Raw genomic sequence first — 19,673 nt, forward strand, 5'->3', positions numbered from 1 at the left:
ACTTCATGTACCAACACGTAAGGGACACTACAAGAGAGAGAGGAGAGGATGAACCAGCAAGGCAGGACTTAGTATTCACCTTGAGTAGTGCAGATATCGAGGACATCACATATGAAAATCCCCTTGGGGCCAGCGATCATGTGGTTTTAAGCTTCGAATACACAGTAGAGCTACAAGTGGAGGGAGAAGCAGGAAGGCCAGGACGAATGAAGCCAAACTACAAGAAAGGGGATTACACGAGAATGAGGAACTTCCTGAATGGGGTTCAGTGGGACAGAGAACTGGCAGGGAAGCCAGTTAATGAGGTGATTGAATATGTAGCAACAATATGCAAGGAGGCTGAGGAGAGGTTTGTACCCAAGAGTAACAGGAATAATGAAAAAGCTAGGATGAGCCCATGGTTCACCCAAAGGTGCAGGGAGGCAAAAACCAAGTGTGCTAAGGAATGGAAGAAATATAGAAGGCAAAGGACCCAGGAGTATAAGGAAAGCAGTCATAGAGCCAGAAACGAATATGCACAGATAAGAAGGGAGGCCCAAAGACAATATGAAAACGACATAGCAGTGAAAGCCAAATCTGACCCGAAACTGTTATACAGCCACATCAGGAGGAAAGCAACAGTCAAGGACCAGGTAATCAGGCTAAGGAAGGAAGGATGAGAGACAACAAGAAATGACTGTGAAGTATGTGACGAACTCAACAAGAGATTCAAAGAAGTGTTCACAGAGGAGACAGAAGGGGTTCCAGAAAGACGGAGAGGTGGGGCACACCACCATGTGCTGGACACAGTGCACACTACCGAGGAAGAAGTGAAGAGGCTTCTGAGTGAGCTACATACCTCAAAGGCAATGGGGCTGGATAACATCTCCCCATGGGTCCTGAGAGAGGGAGCAGAGGTGCTATGTGTACCCCTAACAACAATATTCAATTCATCTATCGAAACAGGGAGATTGCCTGAGGCATGGAAGACAGCAAATGTAGTCCCAATCTTTAAAAAAGGAGACAGACATGAAGCACTAAACTACAGACAAGTGTCACTGACATGTATAGTATGCAAAATCATGGAGAAGATTATCAGGAAAAGAGTGGTGGAACACCTAGAAAGGAATGATCTCATCAACAGCAGCCAACATGGTTTCAGGGACGGGAAATCCTGTGTCACAAACCTACTGGAGTTCTATGACATGGTGACAGCAGTAAGACAAGAGAGAGATGGGTGGGTGGATTGCATTTTCTTGGACTGCAAGAAGGCGTTTGACACAGTTCCACACAAGAGATTAGTGCAAAAACTGGAAGACCAAGCAGGGATAACAGGGAAGGCACTACAATGGATCAGGGAATGCTTGTCAGGAAGACAGCAGCGAGTCATGGTACGTGGCGAGGTGTCAGAGTGGGCACCTGTGACCAGCGAGGTCCCACAGGCGTCAGTCCTAGGACCACTGCTGTTTCTGGTATTTGTGAACGACATGACGGAAGGAATAGACTCTGAGGTGTCCCTGTTTGCAGATGACGTGAAGTTGATGAGAAGAATTCACTCGATCGAAGACCAGGCAGAACTACAAAGGGATCTGGACAGGCTGCAGACCTGGTCCAGCAATTGGCTCCTGGAGTTCAATCCCACCAAGTGCAAAGTCATGAAGATTGGGGAAGGGCAAAGAAGACCGCAGACGGAGTACAGTCTAGGGGGCCAGAGACTACAAGCCTCACTCAAGGAAAAAGAGTGAGTATAACACCAGGCACATCTTCTGAAGAGCACATCAACCAAATAACGGCTGCAGCATATGGGCGCCTAGCAAACCTCAGAACAGCATTCCGACATCTTAATAAGGAATCATTCAGGACCCTGTACACCGTGTACGTTAGGCCCATATTGGAGTATGCGGTACCAGTTTGGAACCCACACCTAGCCAAGCACGTAAAGAAACTAGAGAAAGTGCAAAGGTTTGCAACAAGACTAGTCCTAGAGCTAAGAGGTATGTCCTACGAGGAGAGGTTAAGGGAAATCAACCTGATGACACTGGAGGACAGGAGAGATAGGGGGGACATGATAACGACATATAAAATACAGAGAGGAATTGACAAGGTGGACAAAGACAGGATGTTCCAGAGATTGGACACAGTAACAAGGGGACACAGTTGGAAGTTGAAGACACAGATGAATCAGAGGGATGTTGGGAAGTATTTCTTCAGCCACAGAGTAGTCAGGAAGTGGAATAATTTGGGAAGCGATGTAGTAGAGGCAGGATCCATACATAGCTTTAAGCAGAGGTATGATATAGCTCAAGGTTCAGGGAGAGTGACCTAGTAGCGACCAGTGAAGAGGCGGGGCCAGGAGCTTGGACTCGACCCCTGCAGCCTCAACTAGGTGAGTACAGCTAGGTGAGTACAGCTAGGTGAGTACAGCTAGGTGAGTACAGCTAGGTGAATACAGCTAGGTGAGTACAGCTAGGTGAGTACAGCTAGGTGAGTACAGCTAGGTGAGTACAACTAGGTGAGTACAGCTAGGTGAGTACAGCTAGGTGAGTACAACTAGGTGAGTACAGCTAGGTGAGTACAGCTAGGTGAATACAGCTAGGTGAGTACAGCTAGGTGAGTACAGCTAGGTGAGTACAGCTAGGTGAGTACAGCTAGGTGAGTACAGCTAGGTGAGTACAACTAGGTGAGTACAGCTAGGTGAGTACAGCTAGGTGAGTACAACTAGGTGAGTACAGCTAGGTGAGTACAGCTAGGTGAGTACAGCTAGGTGAATACAGCTAGGTGAGTACAGCTAGGTGAGTACAGCTAGGTGAGTACAGCTAGGTGAGTACAGCTAGGTGAGTACAGCTAGGTGAGTACAGCTAGGTGAGTACAGCTAGGTGAGTACAACTAGGTGAGTACAGCTAGGTGAGTACAGCTAGGTGAGTACAACTAGGTGAGTACAGCTAGGTGAGTACAGCTAGGTGAGTACAGCTAGGTGAGTACAGCTAGGTGAGTACAGCTAGGTGAGTACAACTAGGTTAGTACAGCTAGGTGAGTACAGCTAGGTGAGTACAACTAGGTGAGTACAGCTAGGTGAGTACAACTAGGTGAGTACAGCTAGGTGAGTACAGCTAGGTGAGTACAACTAGGTGAGTACAGCTAGGTGAGTACAACTAGGTGAGTACAGCTAGGTGAGTACAGCTAGGTGAGTACAGCTAGGTGAGTACAGCTAGGTGAGTACAACTAGGTGAGTACAGCTAGGTGAGTACAGCTAGGTGAGTACAGCTAGGTGAGTACAGCTAGGTGAGTACAACTAGGTGAGTACAGCTAGGTGAGTACAGCTAGGTGAGTACAACTAGGTGAGTACAGCTAGGTGAGTACAGCTAGGTGAATACAGCTAGGTGAGTACAGCTAGGTGAGTACAGCTAGGTGAGTACAGCTAGGTGAGTACAACTAGGTGAGTACAGCTAGGTGAGTACAGCTAGGTGAGTACAACTAGGTGAGTACAGCTAGGTGAGTACAGCTAGGTGAGTACAACTAGGTGAGTACAGCTAGGTGAGTACAGCTAGGTGAGTACAGCTAGGTGAGTACAGCTAGGTGAGTACAGCTAGGTGAGTACAGCTAAGTGAGTACAGCTAGGTGAGTACAGCTAGGTGAGTACAGCTAGGTGAGTACAACTAGGTGAGTACAGCTAGGTGAGTACAGCTAGGTGAGTACAACTAGGTGAGTACAGCTAGGTGAGTACAGCTAGGTGAGTACAGCTAGGTGAGTACAGCTAGGTGAGTACAGCTAGGTGAGTACAGCTAGGTGAGTACAGCTAGGTGAGTACAGCTAGGTGAGTACAACTAGGTGAGTACAGCTAGGTGAGTACAGCTAAGTGAGTACAACTAGGTGAGTACAGCTAGGTGAGTACAGCTAGGTGAGTACAACTAGGTGAGTACAGCTAGGTGAGTACAGCTAGGTGAGTACAGCTAGGTGAGTACAGCTAGGTGAGTACAGCTAGGTGAGTACAACTAGGTGAGTACAGCTAGGTGAGTACAGCTAGGTGAGTACAACTAGGTGAGTACAACTAGGTGAGTACAGCTAGGTGAGTACAGCTAGGTGAGTACAACTAGGTGAGTACAGCTAGGTGAGTACAGCTAGGTGAGTACAGCTAGGTGAGTACAACTAGGTGAGTACAACTAGGTGAGTACAGCTAGGTGAGTACAACTAGGTGAGTACAACTAGGTGAGTACAGCTAGGTGAGTACAACTAGGTGAGTACAACTAGGTGAGTACAACTAGGTGAGTACAACTAGGTGAGTACAACTAGGTGAGTACAACTAGGTGAGTACAGCTAGGTGAGTACAGCTAGGTGAGTACAACTAGGTGAGTACAGCTAGGTGAGTACAGCTAGGTGAGTACAGCTAGGTGAGTACAGCTAGGTGAGTACAGCTAGGTGAGTACAGCTAGGTGAGTACAGCTAGGTGAGTACAGCTAGGTGAGTACAGCTAGGTGAGTACAGCTAGGTGAGTACAGCTAGGTGAGTACAGCTAGGTGAGTACAGCTAGGTGAGTACAGCTAGGTGAGTACAACTAGGTGAGTACAGCTAGGTGAGTACAACTAGGTGAGTACAGCTAGGTGAGTACAGCTAGGTGAGTACACACACACACATATTTATGTAAACATAAGTTTCCATCACTGTCTCTATCATCATTATTATTATTATAATCAAAAAGAAGCGCTAAACCACAAGGGCTATACAGCGCTGCTGTCCCTATCATAGCCAAGGAAAAACACCTTAAAATAATAAAAAAAACACCTTAAAATCAAACATTGGTGTCATACAAACAGTGTAATACGCTTCTCTTTATTCATTATTAGGTAGGCCTGAAAAAGAATACCAGTGATTGCCTCAATTTTTTCAGCATTTTTCTCGTTTTCTTGCGATAGTTTTTAGAATACTTCTTCCGATCAGCTTCAGACTTTCAACAAAGTTAAAGTTACTAATAAATTTATCACAAAGCCTAAGAATGCAGTTTACATAGTTACATAAGACTTAAGATGTAGGTTTAATTAGCGTAAGTAAAATCATTGTCTGACCACAGTAGGCCTTAAGATGGCAACATAGGTGACAGGGTAGACCCAGGATCGTTCAAATTTTGGTCGGTAAGGAAGTCACTTTGTAGGATTATGGGAGCGAGATTTGTGTGGCTTAGTGTGACCAAGGTGGGAGATAATTTAGTTTATTATGAAGGAAGCGCTGTAGCTCAGGAAGCGCTGTAACTCAGGAAGCGCTGTAACTCAGGAAGCGCTGTAATTCAGGAAGCGCTGTAACTCAGGAAGCGCTGTAACTCAGGAAGCGCTGTAACTCAGGAAGCGCTGTAACTCAGGAAGCGCTGTAACTCAGGAAGCGCTGTAACTCAGGAAGCGCTGTAACTCAGGAAGCGCTGTAACTCAGGAAGCGCTGTAACTCAGGAAGCGCTGTAACTCAGGAAGCGCTGTAACTCAGGAAGCGCTATAGCTCAGTGACTTACCAGCTTGTCGTAGTATTATTACCCTTTATAGACGCTATAAGAATGAAGAATCTGCACATTGTAAACATCCTTAACATTACTTCGGTTATAACCCGCTTTAAGTGAACATATTAAGTACAGTCATTGTGAGTCGAGTAAACGCCTTTTCTACACGATATGAAAATTGAAATATAAAAGTAGTTGTTAAGTTGTTAATGTTTTACTTCAAAATCATAGTAACTTATATTTGTAATGAATATTTTAAGCCTGCATTGTTACGCAGCAAAACCCATCATTATTAGAACACCAGTTATGTGAACTATGGTACTTCCCTTGTTGTCTGTAGAGCAAAAATCTACATTATTTCTTCTACTCCACTTTGGTGCCTGTTGGTTAGCCGCTCGTTTCTGGGTCTCGAATATCATCAGCACAGAGTTGTTGGATAGTACAAGAGCGAAATCTCGTTAGGCACAGTCGTCAACGACTTGAGAAGTCTGACCCTGAATCTTTATGACTGAACCTAAAGTCCAAGTGGCACAGTGTTGGGCCTTTGTCAAGAGCTTCTTGGCCACTTCTTCATTATTCCAAGACTCACTTGTGAGGTACGCCTCCAATGGAGTGCGATGGTCGAATACCTTGCCATTCTGTTGCTTCAGGGCATTTGCGGGACGCGAGTTGATCATGGCTTCTTTAGTCTTGTACACGATCATTAAAGAGGGCAAACCACGCCACGTTCTCTGAGAAATACCACAAAAGCTGACTAAACACCTTGATGGCCTCCTCCCTGAGTTTGTGTCCAGGGTACTTGTGGAAGGAGAGCATAGGTTTAAGTCGTCGAGTGGTGCTCTCATCAAGTAGTCAGAGGTACGATGAGAGAACAATCGATTGCCATTATGTCACGTGTTCCGCACACTTGGCTTCATTTGCCCCTTGAACGAAACAATCTCTAACGATTAAATGGCCTTTGATATCCATTGCGTGTGGTGCTCTACGCCAGCACCAGGAAGTGTGGCTCATCAGTAGAGAATCTTCCAGGATTACTTACTCCCACAGACCTACAACTCCCATACCCCTACAACTCATTCCTACACCCTACAACTTACCCATACACCTTCAAATAATTTCCACTCACTGCAACTCGCTTCCATACCCTTGCAACTCACTCTCCCAACCCTGCATCTCTCCCTCTCTCATTGGTAGGGTAAGTGTTATTGAAAGCAAAAGATGCCTCTCTCCTGGTTGTGCAGTGACCGTGATACCTCTGCTTATATTAAGAATATACAAAACAGTGTTACAATTTTAGGACAATCCGATTGATAAGTAATGTTGATTGATTTATTAAATTTAAGGTCTACTGGCTACACAAGGATCATTAAAGCCGTATATTGCATCCACACTACCAGCCTAGACAACTTTTTTCCTCAGATTGTAAAATTAAAGTAAACTGGGTCCCTGGGTAGGCCTAACCTTTATCTTTGATGAGTTCCGAGATTTTTTCTATTCCCATAAAATGTAGATAAATGGTTCCGGGAACCGACAAGTTGATAAATTAGACACATGTGCAGCAGCACTTGGGTATCTTTATTGTGGAAACGTGTCACCACACAGTGGCTCCATTGGACTGATGAAGTCACTGTGTGGCGAAACGTTGCCATATTTAAGATACCCAAGTGCTGCTGCACATGTGTCTAATATATGTACTGGTAGAGCCGGGCCCAGGCCCCTCCTATCCTCCAGTGTGTCACGGTATCCATCTTCCTGCAGGTGAGATGGCGTCATGTTGTGTGGGGTATGGGGCTGCAGTTCCTGCTGGGCTTGATAATCCTCAGGTGGTCGTTGGGTCGTGCTATCTTCCAGTGTGTGGCTGACAAAGTCTCCGCCTTCCTGGCCACCACAGACGCCGGCTCTGAGTTCGTCTTCGGAGACGTTGCCGCAGTCATGAAAGTCTTTGCTTTTTCGGTAAGTAAAATATAATGTAATAAAGTTGGTAGAATTACCGACAATATGTAAAGTAAAAGGACACAAGTGCAACTAATGTGACATTTATTGTGGCAACGTTTCGCTCTCCAGGAGCTTTATCAAGCCATTACGGCTTGATAAAGCTCCTGGAGAGCGAAACGTTGCCACAATAAATGTCACATTAGTTGCACTTGTGTCCTTTTACTTTACATAAAATATAATGAACAACCCTATTAACATTCAACACTCAAAACACTTCCAAAAGTCTCAACATTAACAACATTACCACCACTCAACACTCACAACTTGGAACTGGAAATAGCTATATTATTATAATTATTATTATTATTATTATTATTATTATTATTATTATTGTTATTATTATTGTTATTATTATTATTATAGATTAAGCCCCAAACCCGAAAGGGCAATTGAGCAAAGTAGCTGTAGTATATAGGTTAATCTTGTGTTATGGGCAATTGTGTTGACGAAAGGTCAAACATTGCATTGATTGTATAAGTTTTTCTTTTTGTCGTGTTTACCTTTCTTTAATATTTGGTTTTTATTTGTCGTTTAAATCAGTGATTCCCAGAGTGGGTGGCACCGTCCCTCTGGGGGGCGGTGGAAAGATTCAGGGGGGCGTTGAGGAAAAAAAGGGCGATAAGGGGGCGGCAACAGAGCCAAGGGATCGTTTAACAAAATCCGTATGAGAAAATCTAAGTCACGAATACTTTAGAAACACAAACGCTTTACAAAGAATAAAATTAACAGGAATGGAAGAGGAAGAACTGATTTCACTCCAAAATGACACCGAGCTAATATTAAAGTTCAAAAAATCATATCAAGAATTTTGGCCAAAAAAACGTTTCTACCCTGCATTGTGGAACAAAGTCAAGATGTACTTTATTGCCCTCCTAACATTATATTTAGTACAGCGAGGCTTCACCGCAGTCACCAAGCTTCCTAACATTATATTTAGTAGAGCGAGGCTTCAGTGCAGTCACCAAGCTTCCTAACATTATATTTAGTAGAGCGAGGCTTCACCGCAGTCACCAAGCTTCCTAACATTATATTTAGTAGAGCGAGGCTTCAGTGCAGTCACCAAGCTTCCTAACATTATATTTAGTAGAGCGAGGCTTCAGTGCAGTCACCAAGCTTCCTAACATTATATTTAGTAGAGCGAGGCTTCAGTGCAGTCACCAAGCTTCCTAACATTATATTTAGTAGAGCGAGGCTTCAGTGCAGTCACCAAGCTTCTTTCCAAGTTAGTGAATGCAGGGATCTAAGACTTGTTGTTAGTTCCTTCAAGTCTGATAAGCTGATATTCCTTCACCAAGTACATCCATCTCATTACAGCTGTGAAGACAACGTTGTTACAGATGAGATGTAAATTTACTCTTTATATTGTTAAACTGGTTTGCTGTGTTAATTTTTATTTGTGAAATAAATATGCTTGTTTATCATGTTAAATTAGTTACTGTTGTTTTGAATTTGCAGTAAATCTAATACCTAGCAACCCCCCTCCCCTGGGAGCCGGGGGGGGTTGCTAGGGGTGTGGCCTGGGAGCCAGGGGAGGGGGGTTGCTAGGGGTGTGGCCTGGGAGCCAGGGGGGGGTTGCTAGGGGTGTGGCCTGGGAGCCAGGGGGGGTTGCTAGGGGTGTGGCCTGGGAGCCAGGGGGGGTTGCTAGGGGTGTGGCCTGGGAGCCAGGGGGGGTTGCTAGGGGTGTGGCCTGGGAGCCATGGGGGGTTGCTAGGGGTGTGGCCTGGGAGCCAGGGGGGGTTGCTAGGGGTGTGGCCTGGGAGCCACGGCGGGGGGTTGCTAGGGGTGTGACCTGGGAGCCAGGGGGGGTTGCTAGGGGTGTGGCCTGGGAGCCAAGGGGGGTTGCTAGGGGTGTGGCCTGGGAGCCTGGGGGGGTGGCTAGGGGTGTGGCCTGGGAGCCAGGGGGGGTTGCTAGGGGTGTGGCCTGGGAGCCAGGGGGGTTTGCTAGGGGTGTGGCCTGGGAGCCAGGGGGGGTTGCTTGGGGTGTGGCCTGGGAGCCAGGGGGGGTTGCTAGGGGTGTGGCCTGGGAGCCAGGGGGGGTTGCTAGGGGTGTTGCCTAGGAGCCAGGGGGGGTTGCTAGGGGAGGGGGTTGCTAGGGGTGTGGCCTGGGAGCCAGGGGGGGGTGCTAGGGGAGTGGCCTGGGAGTCAAGGGAGGGGGTTGCTAGGGGTGTGGCCTGGGAGCCCGGGGGAGGGGTTGCTAGGGGTGTGGCCTGGGATCCCGGGGGGGGGGTTGCTAGGGGTGTGGCCTAGGAGCCAGGGGGGGTTGCTAGGGGAGTGGCCTGGGAGCCAGGGGAGGGGGTTGCTAGGGGTGTGGCCTGGGAGCCCGGGGGGGGTTGCGAGGGGTGTGGCCTGGGAGCCCGGGGTGGGGGTTGCTAGGGGTGTGGCCTGGGAGCCAGGGGGGGGGTTGCTAGGGGAGTGGCCTGGGAGCCAGGGGAGGGGGTTGCTAGGGGTGTGGCCGGGGAGCCCGGGGGGGGGTTGCTAGGGGAGTGGCCTGGGAGCCAGGGGGGTTGCTAGGGGTGTGGCCGGGGAGCCAGGGGGGGGTTGCTAGGGGTGTGGCCTGGGAGCCAGGGGGGGTTGGCTAGGGGAGTGGCCTGGGAGCCAGGGGGGGGTTGCTAGGGGAGTGGCCTGAGAGCCAGGGGGGGGTGGCTAGGGGAGTGGCCGGGGAGCCAGGGGTGGGTTGCTAGGGGAGTGGCCTGGGAGCCAGGGGGGGGTTGCTAGGGGTGTGGCCTGGGAGCCAGGGGGGGGGGTTGCTAGGGGAGTGGCCTGGGAGCCAGGGGGGGTTGCTAAGGGTGTGGACTGGGAGCCAGGGGGGGGGGTTGCTAGGGGTGTGGCCTGGGAGCCAGGGGGGGGTTGCTAGGGGTGTGGCCTGGGAGCCACGGGGGGTTGCTAGGGGTGTGGCCTGGGAGCCAGGGGGGGGTTGCTAGGGGAGTGGCCTGGGAGCCAGGGGGGGGGGTTGCTAGGGGTGTGGCCTGGGAGCCAGGGGGGGGTTGCTAGGGGTGTGGCCTGGGAGGCAGGGGAGGGGGGGGCGCCAACCTGAAAAACTTTGGAAACCACAGTCGAATTGCTCTAAAAGTTCCACAAGTTAAGAGAATGATCACTTGAGGAACAAATTTTGAGTCAAACTAAAATCTGCCGTTATTACCAACACACTTAAAAAAATACTTTTATGATTTATTGTTTGTAACGGCTTGACAAAGCTGCTGGAGAGCGAAACGTTGCCACAATAAAAATGTCACATTAGTTGCACTTGTGTCCTTTGACTTTACATACTGTCAAGTCTAACTTGAAAACACATCTCGTTTAGAACTTTTGATCCAGATATCATGAAATTAATATTTCTTCAGCATTGTACATTTATGGCACCAATTGGTGTGTGAACCCCACCCATACCACGGGTGGGGTTAGAACCCGCGATCACAGAGTCAAAAAACTCCAAACCGACGCGTTAGCCACTGGACCAGGAGTTTTATGACTCTGATCGCAGGTTCTAACCCCACCCTTGGTATAACTTATTTACAATCGTGTCATTACGATTTCGTGAGTCATTCTTGAAAGAACAAGCGATAACGAATAACAAAATCCTAAATTATAAGCATTATTATATACCGTAATTTTAATATGAATGATGTTCTTTGATATGGAAGTTCTACCAAAGGCAGGATTTGGGAATACTCTTGATCCAAGGAATTAAAGCTACCTGCTTTGACTAGACCTGATTACCTCCTGTTTCCAGATAATGTTTGTCCCTTACAGGTTAAACACTCATGAATACTATGATAATAATTATTGGTATATAATTAATACTAACGATTTATAATTATTAATAAAGAACAAATAATAACTTCATTAGTAATTATAAATAATAATTACCACGCTACTGCTTTACTTAGAAGTGAAAAAACAATAACGGGTAATGAAGATGAGAAAGTAACTAAGAACTGAGAAAAATATTTATCAGCAGCAGTATTGATCTTGTGGAAAATTGCATTTATCTGAATGTATCATTATGTACATAACAGTAAATGAACAAAATAATTATTATTTATCAGTTAGACAAGTAGGAATTTGGGACACCTAGGTCGCAAAAAATGTCCCCCTTCGATACCTACCACTGTCATATCCACAAGTTGCTCTGGACCTATTAATTACAAATGAAAAATACATCACCAGGAATGCTGGTAAATATATAAATTTGTGGACTGTATATTAAATTAAAAAATGATTATATATAAACACATTTATATAACAGAAGGAGAATATATCTTAATCATAACACTCACCAATTTGACTGGAGATTAATGTGTCATGTACAGGACCTCCTCCCCCCCTTTTGCCTAAATTTATGAAAAATTTACTGGCCAGAATTTAAACATAAATTAGACAGCTTATCTGAGGTTCCTGGAGTTGTCCTGTCCTGTCGACTAATACTCAAGTTATGCAGGAATGCACATCCAACAATTTCTTCTCCTATTTGAGAGGTGTCAGCCCAATTTTAACTTCTAGAGCACGAAAAATTCTTGCCAATATTCACTAACAGTTGACCAGTTCAAACAGCAATGAGTGTCCTTCTGTGCAGGTGCAGCTTCCCGTTTTTTATGACATAAATATTATCAAATACAGTATGGCCATCTATTTACATATAACTACTGTATTTCTGGAAAATATATACAGTATTTTCCACAGATCTAATAATAATAATAATAATAATAATAATAATAATAATAATAATAATAATAATAATAATAATTATAAAAATAATAATAATGACAATAATAAAACTGTATCTTATTTCACAGAGAGCTAATTTCAAGGAAAATATAACCACATAATTAAAAAAAAAACGTGATTCCTGAAGTATGTGAGTGTTGGAGGTACTGCCAGTGACTGTATACTTCAGCTTGTTCCTGAAGTATGTGAGTGTTGGAGGTACTGCCAGTGACTGTGTACTTCAGCTTGTTCCTGAAGTATGTGAGTGTTGGAGGTACTGCCAGTGACTGTATACTTCAGCTTGTTCCTGAAGTATGTGAGTGTTGGAGGTACTGCCAGTGACTGTATACTTCAGCTTGTTCCTGAAGTATGTGAGTGTTGCAGGTACTGCCAGTGACTGTATACTTCAGCTTGTTCCTGAAGTATGTGAGTGTTGCAGGTACTGCCAGTGACTGTATACTTCAGCTTGTTCCTGAAGTATGTGAGTGTTGCAGGTACTGCCAGTGACTGTATACTTCAGCTTGTTCCTGAAGTATGTGAGTGTTGCAGGTACTGCCAGTGACTGTGTACTTCAGCTTGTTCCTGAAGTATGTGAGTGTTGCAGGTACTGCCAGTGACTGTGTACTTCAGCTTGTTCCTGAAGTATGTGAGTGTTGCAGGTACTGCCAGTGACTGTGTACTTCAGCTTGTTCCTGAAGTATGTGAGTGTTGCAGGTACTGCCAGTGACTGTATACTTCAGCTTGTTCCTGAAGTATGTGAGTGTTGGAGGTACTGCCAGTGACTGTATAATTCAGCTTGTTCCTGAAGTATGTGAGTGTTGGAGGTACTGCCAGTGACTGTATACTTCAGCTTGTTCCTGAAGTATGTGACTGTTGCAGGTACTGCGAGTGACTGTATACTTCAGCTTGTTCCTGAAGTATGTGAGTGTTGCAGGTACTGCCAGTGACTGTGTACTTCAGCTTGTTCCTGAAGTATGTGAGTGTTGGAGGTACTGCCAGTGACTGTGTACTTCAGCTTGTTCCTGAAGTATGTGAGTGTTGCAGGTACTGCGAGTGACTGTATACTTCAGCTTGTTCCTGAAGTATGTGAGTGTTGGAGGTACTGCCAGTGACTGTGTACTTCAGCTTGTTCCTTAAGTATGTGAGTGTTGCAGGTACTGCCAGTGACTGTGTACTTCAGCTTGTTCCTGAAGTATGTGAGTGTTGCAGGTACTGCCAGTGACTGTATACTTCAGCTTGTTCCTGAAGTATGTGACTGTTGCAGGTACTGCCAGTGACTGTATACTTCAGCTTGTTCCTGAAGTATGTGAGTGTTGCAGGTACTGCCAGTGACTGTACTTCAGCTTGTTCCTGAAGTATGTGAGTGTTGCAGGTACTGCCAGTGACTGTGTACTTCAGCTTGTTCCTGAAGTATGTGAGTGTTGCAGGTACTGCCAGTGACTGTGTACTTCAGCTTGTTCCTGAAGTATGTGAGTGTTGCAGGTACTGCCAGTGACTGTACTTCAGCTTGTTCCTTAAGTATGTGAGTGTTGCAGGTACTGCGAGTGACTGTACTTCAGCTTGTTCCTGAAGTATGTGAGTGTTGCAGGTACTGCCAGTGACTGTGTACTTCAGCTTGTTCCTGAAGTATGTGAGTGTTGCAGGTACTGCCAGTGACTGTATACTTCAGCTTGTTCCTGAAGTATGTGAGTGTTGCAGGTACTGCCAGTGACTGTATACTTCAGCTTGTTCCTGAAGTATGTGAGTGTTGGAGGTACTGCCAGTGACTGTATACTTCAGCTTGTTCCTGAAGTATGTGAGTGTTGGAGGTACTGCCAGTGACTGTATACTTCAGCTTGTTCCTGAAGTATGTGACTGTTGCAGGTACTGCGAGTGACTGTATACTTCAGCTTGTTCCTGAAGTATGTGAGTGTTGCAGGTACTGCCAGTGACTGTGTACTTCAGCTTGTTCCTGAAGTATGTGAGTGTTGGAGGTACTGCCAGTGACTGTATACTTCAGCTTGTTCCTGAAGTATGTGAGTGTTGCAGGTACTGCCAGTGACTGTGTACTTCAGCTTGTTCCTGAAGTATGTGAGTGTTGGAGGTACTGCCAGTGACTGTATACTTCAGCTTGTTCCTGAAGTATGTGAGTGTTGCAGGTACTGCCAGTGACTGTGTACTTCAGCTTGTTCCTGAAGTATGTGAGTGTTGCAGGTACTGCCAGTGACTGTATACTTCAGCTTGTTCCTTAAGTATGTGAGTGTTGCAGGTACTGCCAGTGACTGTGTACTTCAGCTTGTTCCTGAAGTATGTGAGTGTTGCAGGTACTGCCAGTGACTGTGTACTTCAGCTTGTTCCTGAAGTATGTGAGTGTTGCAGGTACTGCCAGTGACTGTGTACTTCAGCTTGTTCCTGAAGTATGTGAGTGTTGCAGGTACTGCGAGTGACTGTACTTCAGCTTGTTCCTGAAGTATGTGAGTGTTGCAGGTACTGCCAGTGACTGTGTACTTCAGCTTGTTCCTGAAGTATGTGAGTGTTGCAGGTACTGCCAGTGACTGTACTTCAGCTTGTTCCTTAAGTATGTGAGTGTTGCAGGTACTGCGAGTGACTGTACTTCAGCTTGTTCCTGAAGTATGTGAGTGTTGCAGGTACTGCCAGTGACTGTGTACTTCAGCTTGTTCCTGAAGTATGTGAGTGTTGCAGGTACTGCCAGTGACTGTACTTCAGCTTGTTCCTGAAGTATGTGAGTGTTGCAGGTACTGCCAGTGACTGTACTTCAGCTTGTTCCTGAAGTATGTGAGTGTTGCAGGTACTGCCAGTGACTGTGTACTTCAGCTTGTTCCTTAAGTATGTGAGTGTTGCAGGTACTGCCAGTGACTGTGTACTTCAGCTTGTTCCTTAAGTATGTGAGTGTTGCAGGTACTGCCAGTGACTGTGTACTTCAGCTTCTTCGTCCAGATCTTGTACTACTTGGGAGTGATGCAGTGGGTGGTGATCAAGCTGGGCTGGTTCCTGCAGGTCACAGTGGGCACCACTGCCTGTGAGAGTGTCAATGCTGCTGGTAATATCTTTCTTGGTCAGGTAAGCTTCCTCTGTCAAGTGTCCTACATTTTTCTTGGTCAGGTAAACTTCCTCTGCCAAGCCAGCTGCATCTTTGTTGGTTAACAGAAAAAACCCACTTATCGTATTTTTCCTCGTTGTTTGGCGAGGTGCCGTCCATAGACAAATTATTTTGTGATACGAGTAATCGTTGGATAATCAGGCTTCTCTAAAAGGGTATCTTCAAGTGGTTATTTTCTTCCCCCAAGGTTCTTATTTTAACTTGAGCACGCCACATTCCAGCTGCTTTCATTTTTTAACGCTGGTATACCTAACTAGGAAAAGGTTCAAGGAACCTTTGAAATGTACAGACGCCCTTTGACATTTTATAAACCTAAAAGCAACTTTGGCTTATGTGATAAAACCCGTCAAGGGAGGTTCCTTGATGCTGGTGAGGGGCTCTTGATCTAGAGAATTGGATCTGTGCTCCGGTTCCCTGAATTGAGTCTGAATACCTTCCATCCCCCCCCCACATGCGCTGTATAATCCTACGGGTTTAGCGCTCCCCCATGATTATAATAATAATTGTGTGATAACTTTAGGAAGCCTCTTCTGATAGCTACAGACTTTCATATCATGTGCATCCTGCTTAGAAGAATATTAGAATTGTTATCGGAGTGTACACGGGCTCATTTGTTAATTTTCTACTTAAATTGATATATCATAATGTTGCCTCGTAACTTTTGAACGTCCGTTTCGAGCCGCCTAAATCATTTTAGTTACATTGCCTCATAATTTATGAACTGTGAAAATGGCTCACGAAAATCACAATAAGTTTTTAAAAATTCAAGGAAAGTATAGGATTTAAAGAAAATCAGTGCCGAAGATATGTTAATTCCCAAGAAATAGTAGCTAAAAAAACCCATACCTCGGGTGGGGTTAGAACCTGCGGTCAGAGAGTCTCAAAACTCCAGACCGTCACGTTAGCCACTGGACCAGCTAGCCACAATAAGATTCGTCCAACTAGGTATATTTCTACACCATAGGAAGGTTAGTTGGACGAATCTTACTGTGGCTAGCTGGTCCAGTGGCTAACGCGACGGTCTGGAGTTTTGAGACTCTCTGATCGCGGGTTCTATCCCCACCCGTGGTATGGTTTGTTTGCAATCGTGTCATTACGATTTCGTGAGTAATAGTAACTCCTACTGAAGTTCCAGTAGCTGCTGAACATTTAATAGAGTGTTAAGGCACGCATAACGTTATTTAGAGGTAGTTTTCACTTACAGCAGTTCCTGGCCCTCTTACAACTCCTCGACATTTTGATGGTATTAATTTTTTATTTACAACTCCTCGGCATTTTGAAGATGTTAAGCTACAAGTACTAAACTTTTGACTCATTGTTCACTTGAGGTATTAATTTTCAGCTTCCGAGCCTCTTACATGGTCTTAGATGTATTAAGTCGGACTCCAGGTCCTAAGACTCTTCACGGTTCTGAGACAGCTATTATATAATGCCTCTAGAATGCACTTAAGATGACTGAGGTTATAAAATATTGGGAATATCTTTCTCGGATTGCCCATCGACCGTAGACAGTCTAAACCAGTCTAAACTAAGAAACAAAATAAAACAGAATTTAATGGATTCACAATTTTTAAGTCCTTTCAGCAGTACATTTACATTTTATCTTTTTATTTGCGATAATAGGCTCGCAGTTTGTGTGGGCCTATTTTGAGAACGGGCCTAGAGGTCCAGCTCAGTAAGTCCCCGCCCTGAATGACCATTTTTAGGCGGAGTTTTTCCCCCATAGTCCTCTTTGGGTTTCAAGATTTCAGGATACTAATAGTGTATGTAGACATTTTATCACAGTACCTCACCTCAACATAAATGTTTTAATAACATTGATGTCTTATACATGGTTAATATGAGTAGGTTTACAGTGATGTGCTGCCTGAGCTGCTACTGTACTGTGCATCTCATGTTTATCCTGTGAGCGGAAACGCAAATGAACAAAAACCGGATTACTGGGGTCACAACATGTCTTTATTAAACCCCACTGAGCTTATTTCCATCATCACATTTATTACAGTCGCTATACATGATTCATCCTCATTCTTCACCTACTAGACGGAGGCACCACTCATGATCAAGCCGTTCATGCCACTTATGACCAAGTCAGAGCTGCATGCTGTCATGACGGGAGGTCTCGCTACCATCGCTGGCTCCGTCCTCGCCGCATACATTTCCTTCGGCGTTGATCCTGTCCACCTGATCTCCGCCTCCGTCATGAGCGCTCCGGCAGCTCTCGCCTTCGCCAAGCTCTTCTACCCAGAGACAAGAAAATCTAAAACTGGTGCCAGCGATGTGCATGTAGAAATAGGGTAGGTTCTTATGTTTTATTGTAATGTATTATTTCCGGAGACAATGACTATAATAACTATCGTGGTTATGAAATCATAATTATACAAACGTTGATATAATTTAAGATACATAAGTTATCATTGTGGTAGTATTATTAGAGAGTAAAGTACAATAAAGTAGAGGTCTGCAGTATCAAGATGATTTTCAGAGTTGTGTCTGACTGAAGCAAGACTGTTATTGATCTAACAAATGTATTCCTGTTTGTGTTCCACTCTGGTGGAAAATGGCCTTATGTTAGTAAGACAAAAGCAAAAGTTAATGGCAACTCAGTAATTTTATATCCAACATATAAAATATATTTCAGAATAGAAAGCGTATTATTAATATAAGACAACTTTCAATTGTGACAAAGAAATACATGAACCTGACACAGTATTTACCTGACGTGTAGTATGTAGCCTACCATTTGAAAATTAATTATGAAGATTTAAGCTTGTTAATAAGTTGTTGTTCTTTGAGATATATCCATAATTTTTGTAAGTAAAATTTTTTGATGCTTACATTTTCATATATACGGTGCCCACTATATATTTTAAGTTGTACACATCAAACAACAACATAGGTGTCGTGTTTCTCAGTGACACTTAAGTCACTCCTCGTGTAGGTTCTGGCATCCCACAGCTGCTGTTTAACTTTATATACAAATTAATGAACACAACATTACTCGTGTATTTATAATTACCAAAAGAACTGAAACAGAGTGAAGCCGCTTGTCAAAGGCTCACTAACTCCAACACATTCAAATTTATCGTTAAAATTTAATTTATTAACACCTCACTTGACAGAGATGAAGCCAATGTGCTGCATGCAGCCATGGTAGGCGTGACGAACGCTATTCCCATTGTGGCTAACATAGCCGCCAATCTTATTGCTTTCATAGCTGCCATTGAGCTGTTCAACGAGGTCCTGAACTGGGCATGCATGTTGGCTGGTGCAGACGACGGCACATGCTCTCTGGAGGTCAGTAGCATACATAAAATAAATTGTAAATATATGTTAATATATATTGTAACTGTCAGAAAATTTATCGCTATACGTACCTGACAAGCAGTAGGGGAGGAAGAATGCCATAATCCTAAGAAACTGGCGAGAACTCTGGCAGACTGTAGAACTGTAGTGTAAAGCACCCTTCTGGCAAGACAGTGATGGAGTGAATGATGGTGAAAGTTTTTCTTTTTCGGGCCATCCTGCCTTGGTGGGAATCGGCCAGTGTGTTAATAAAAAATAATAATAATAATAACGTACCTGACAAGCAGTAGGGGAGGAAGAATGCCATATTCCTAAGAAACTGGCAAGAACTCTGGCAGACAGGTATGGACTTCAAACCCTCGTAGCCTCTTTCAAGGAAGGTGACGGGGTGCCGATGAGGGACTGTGGCTCACTTCACATTCAGTCCTCCTTTGTGGACTGAATCAGATTGTCTTTCAGTCCCTGGGACAAGTAATGCTTCAGTGTTATACTGTAGATTTGATCTAACAGTCTTCAAGCTGGCACTGGACAAGCACCTAAAGTCGGTTCCTGACCAGCCGGGCTGTGGCTCGTACGTTGGTTTGCGTGCAGCCAGCAGCAACAGCCTGGTTGATCAGGCTCTGATCCACCAGGAGGCCTGGTCACAGACCGGGCCGCGAGGGCGTTGACCCCCGTAACTCTCTCCAGGTAAACTCCAGGTAACACCTGTGACAAGTAATGATTCAGGGTTATGCTGTAGATGTGATCTTACACTTGCAACTTGAGTCAGAATTTTGTGATCATATAAGATTACAATGAGAATGGATCACAAATCAGCAACCTTGGCTTCATTTTGGATCACATTGTAATGAATATCAATTAGTAAGAGAGTTTTGCTTAGTTTTACAATTTATCTAACGTGAAATTTTATTGTATTTCAACAAAGTTAGAAACGAAAAAGAGAGATAGCCACAGCACAAATATATATGTTTTTTATTAACACATCGGCCGTCTCCCACCAAGGCAGGGTGACCCGAGAAAGAAAACTTTCATCATTCACTCCATCACTGTCTTGCCAGATGCATGCTTACACTACAGTTATAAAACTGCAACATTAACACCCCTCCTTCA

At 44.9% G+C, this 19,673-nt stretch overlaps 1 protein-coding gene across 1 annotated transcript in view; it reads left to right on the forward strand.

Annotated features, from left to right (window-relative positions):
• LOC128688143 (uncharacterized transporter YutK) overlaps positions 1 to 19,673 on the forward strand; it is a 105,486-nt gene that overhangs the window by 43,216 nt on the left and 42,597 nt on the right. The window contains exons 7-10 of the mRNA XM_070091508.1: positions 7,217 to 7,411; positions 15,056 to 15,217; positions 17,301 to 17,554; positions 18,380 to 18,554. Of these exons, the coding sequence (XP_069947609.1) occupies positions 7,217 to 7,411; positions 15,056 to 15,217; positions 17,301 to 17,554; positions 18,380 to 18,554 (786 nt within the window). The remainder of the gene's footprint in view (positions 1 to 7,216; positions 7,412 to 15,055; positions 15,218 to 17,300; positions 17,555 to 18,379; positions 18,555 to 19,673) is intronic.

This window comes from Cherax quadricarinatus, chromosome 35, assembly GCF_038502225.1.
Source record: "Cherax quadricarinatus isolate ZL_2023a chromosome 35, ASM3850222v1, whole genome shotgun sequence".
NCBI lineage: Eukaryota > Metazoa > Arthropoda > Malacostraca > Decapoda > Parastacidae > Cherax > Cherax quadricarinatus.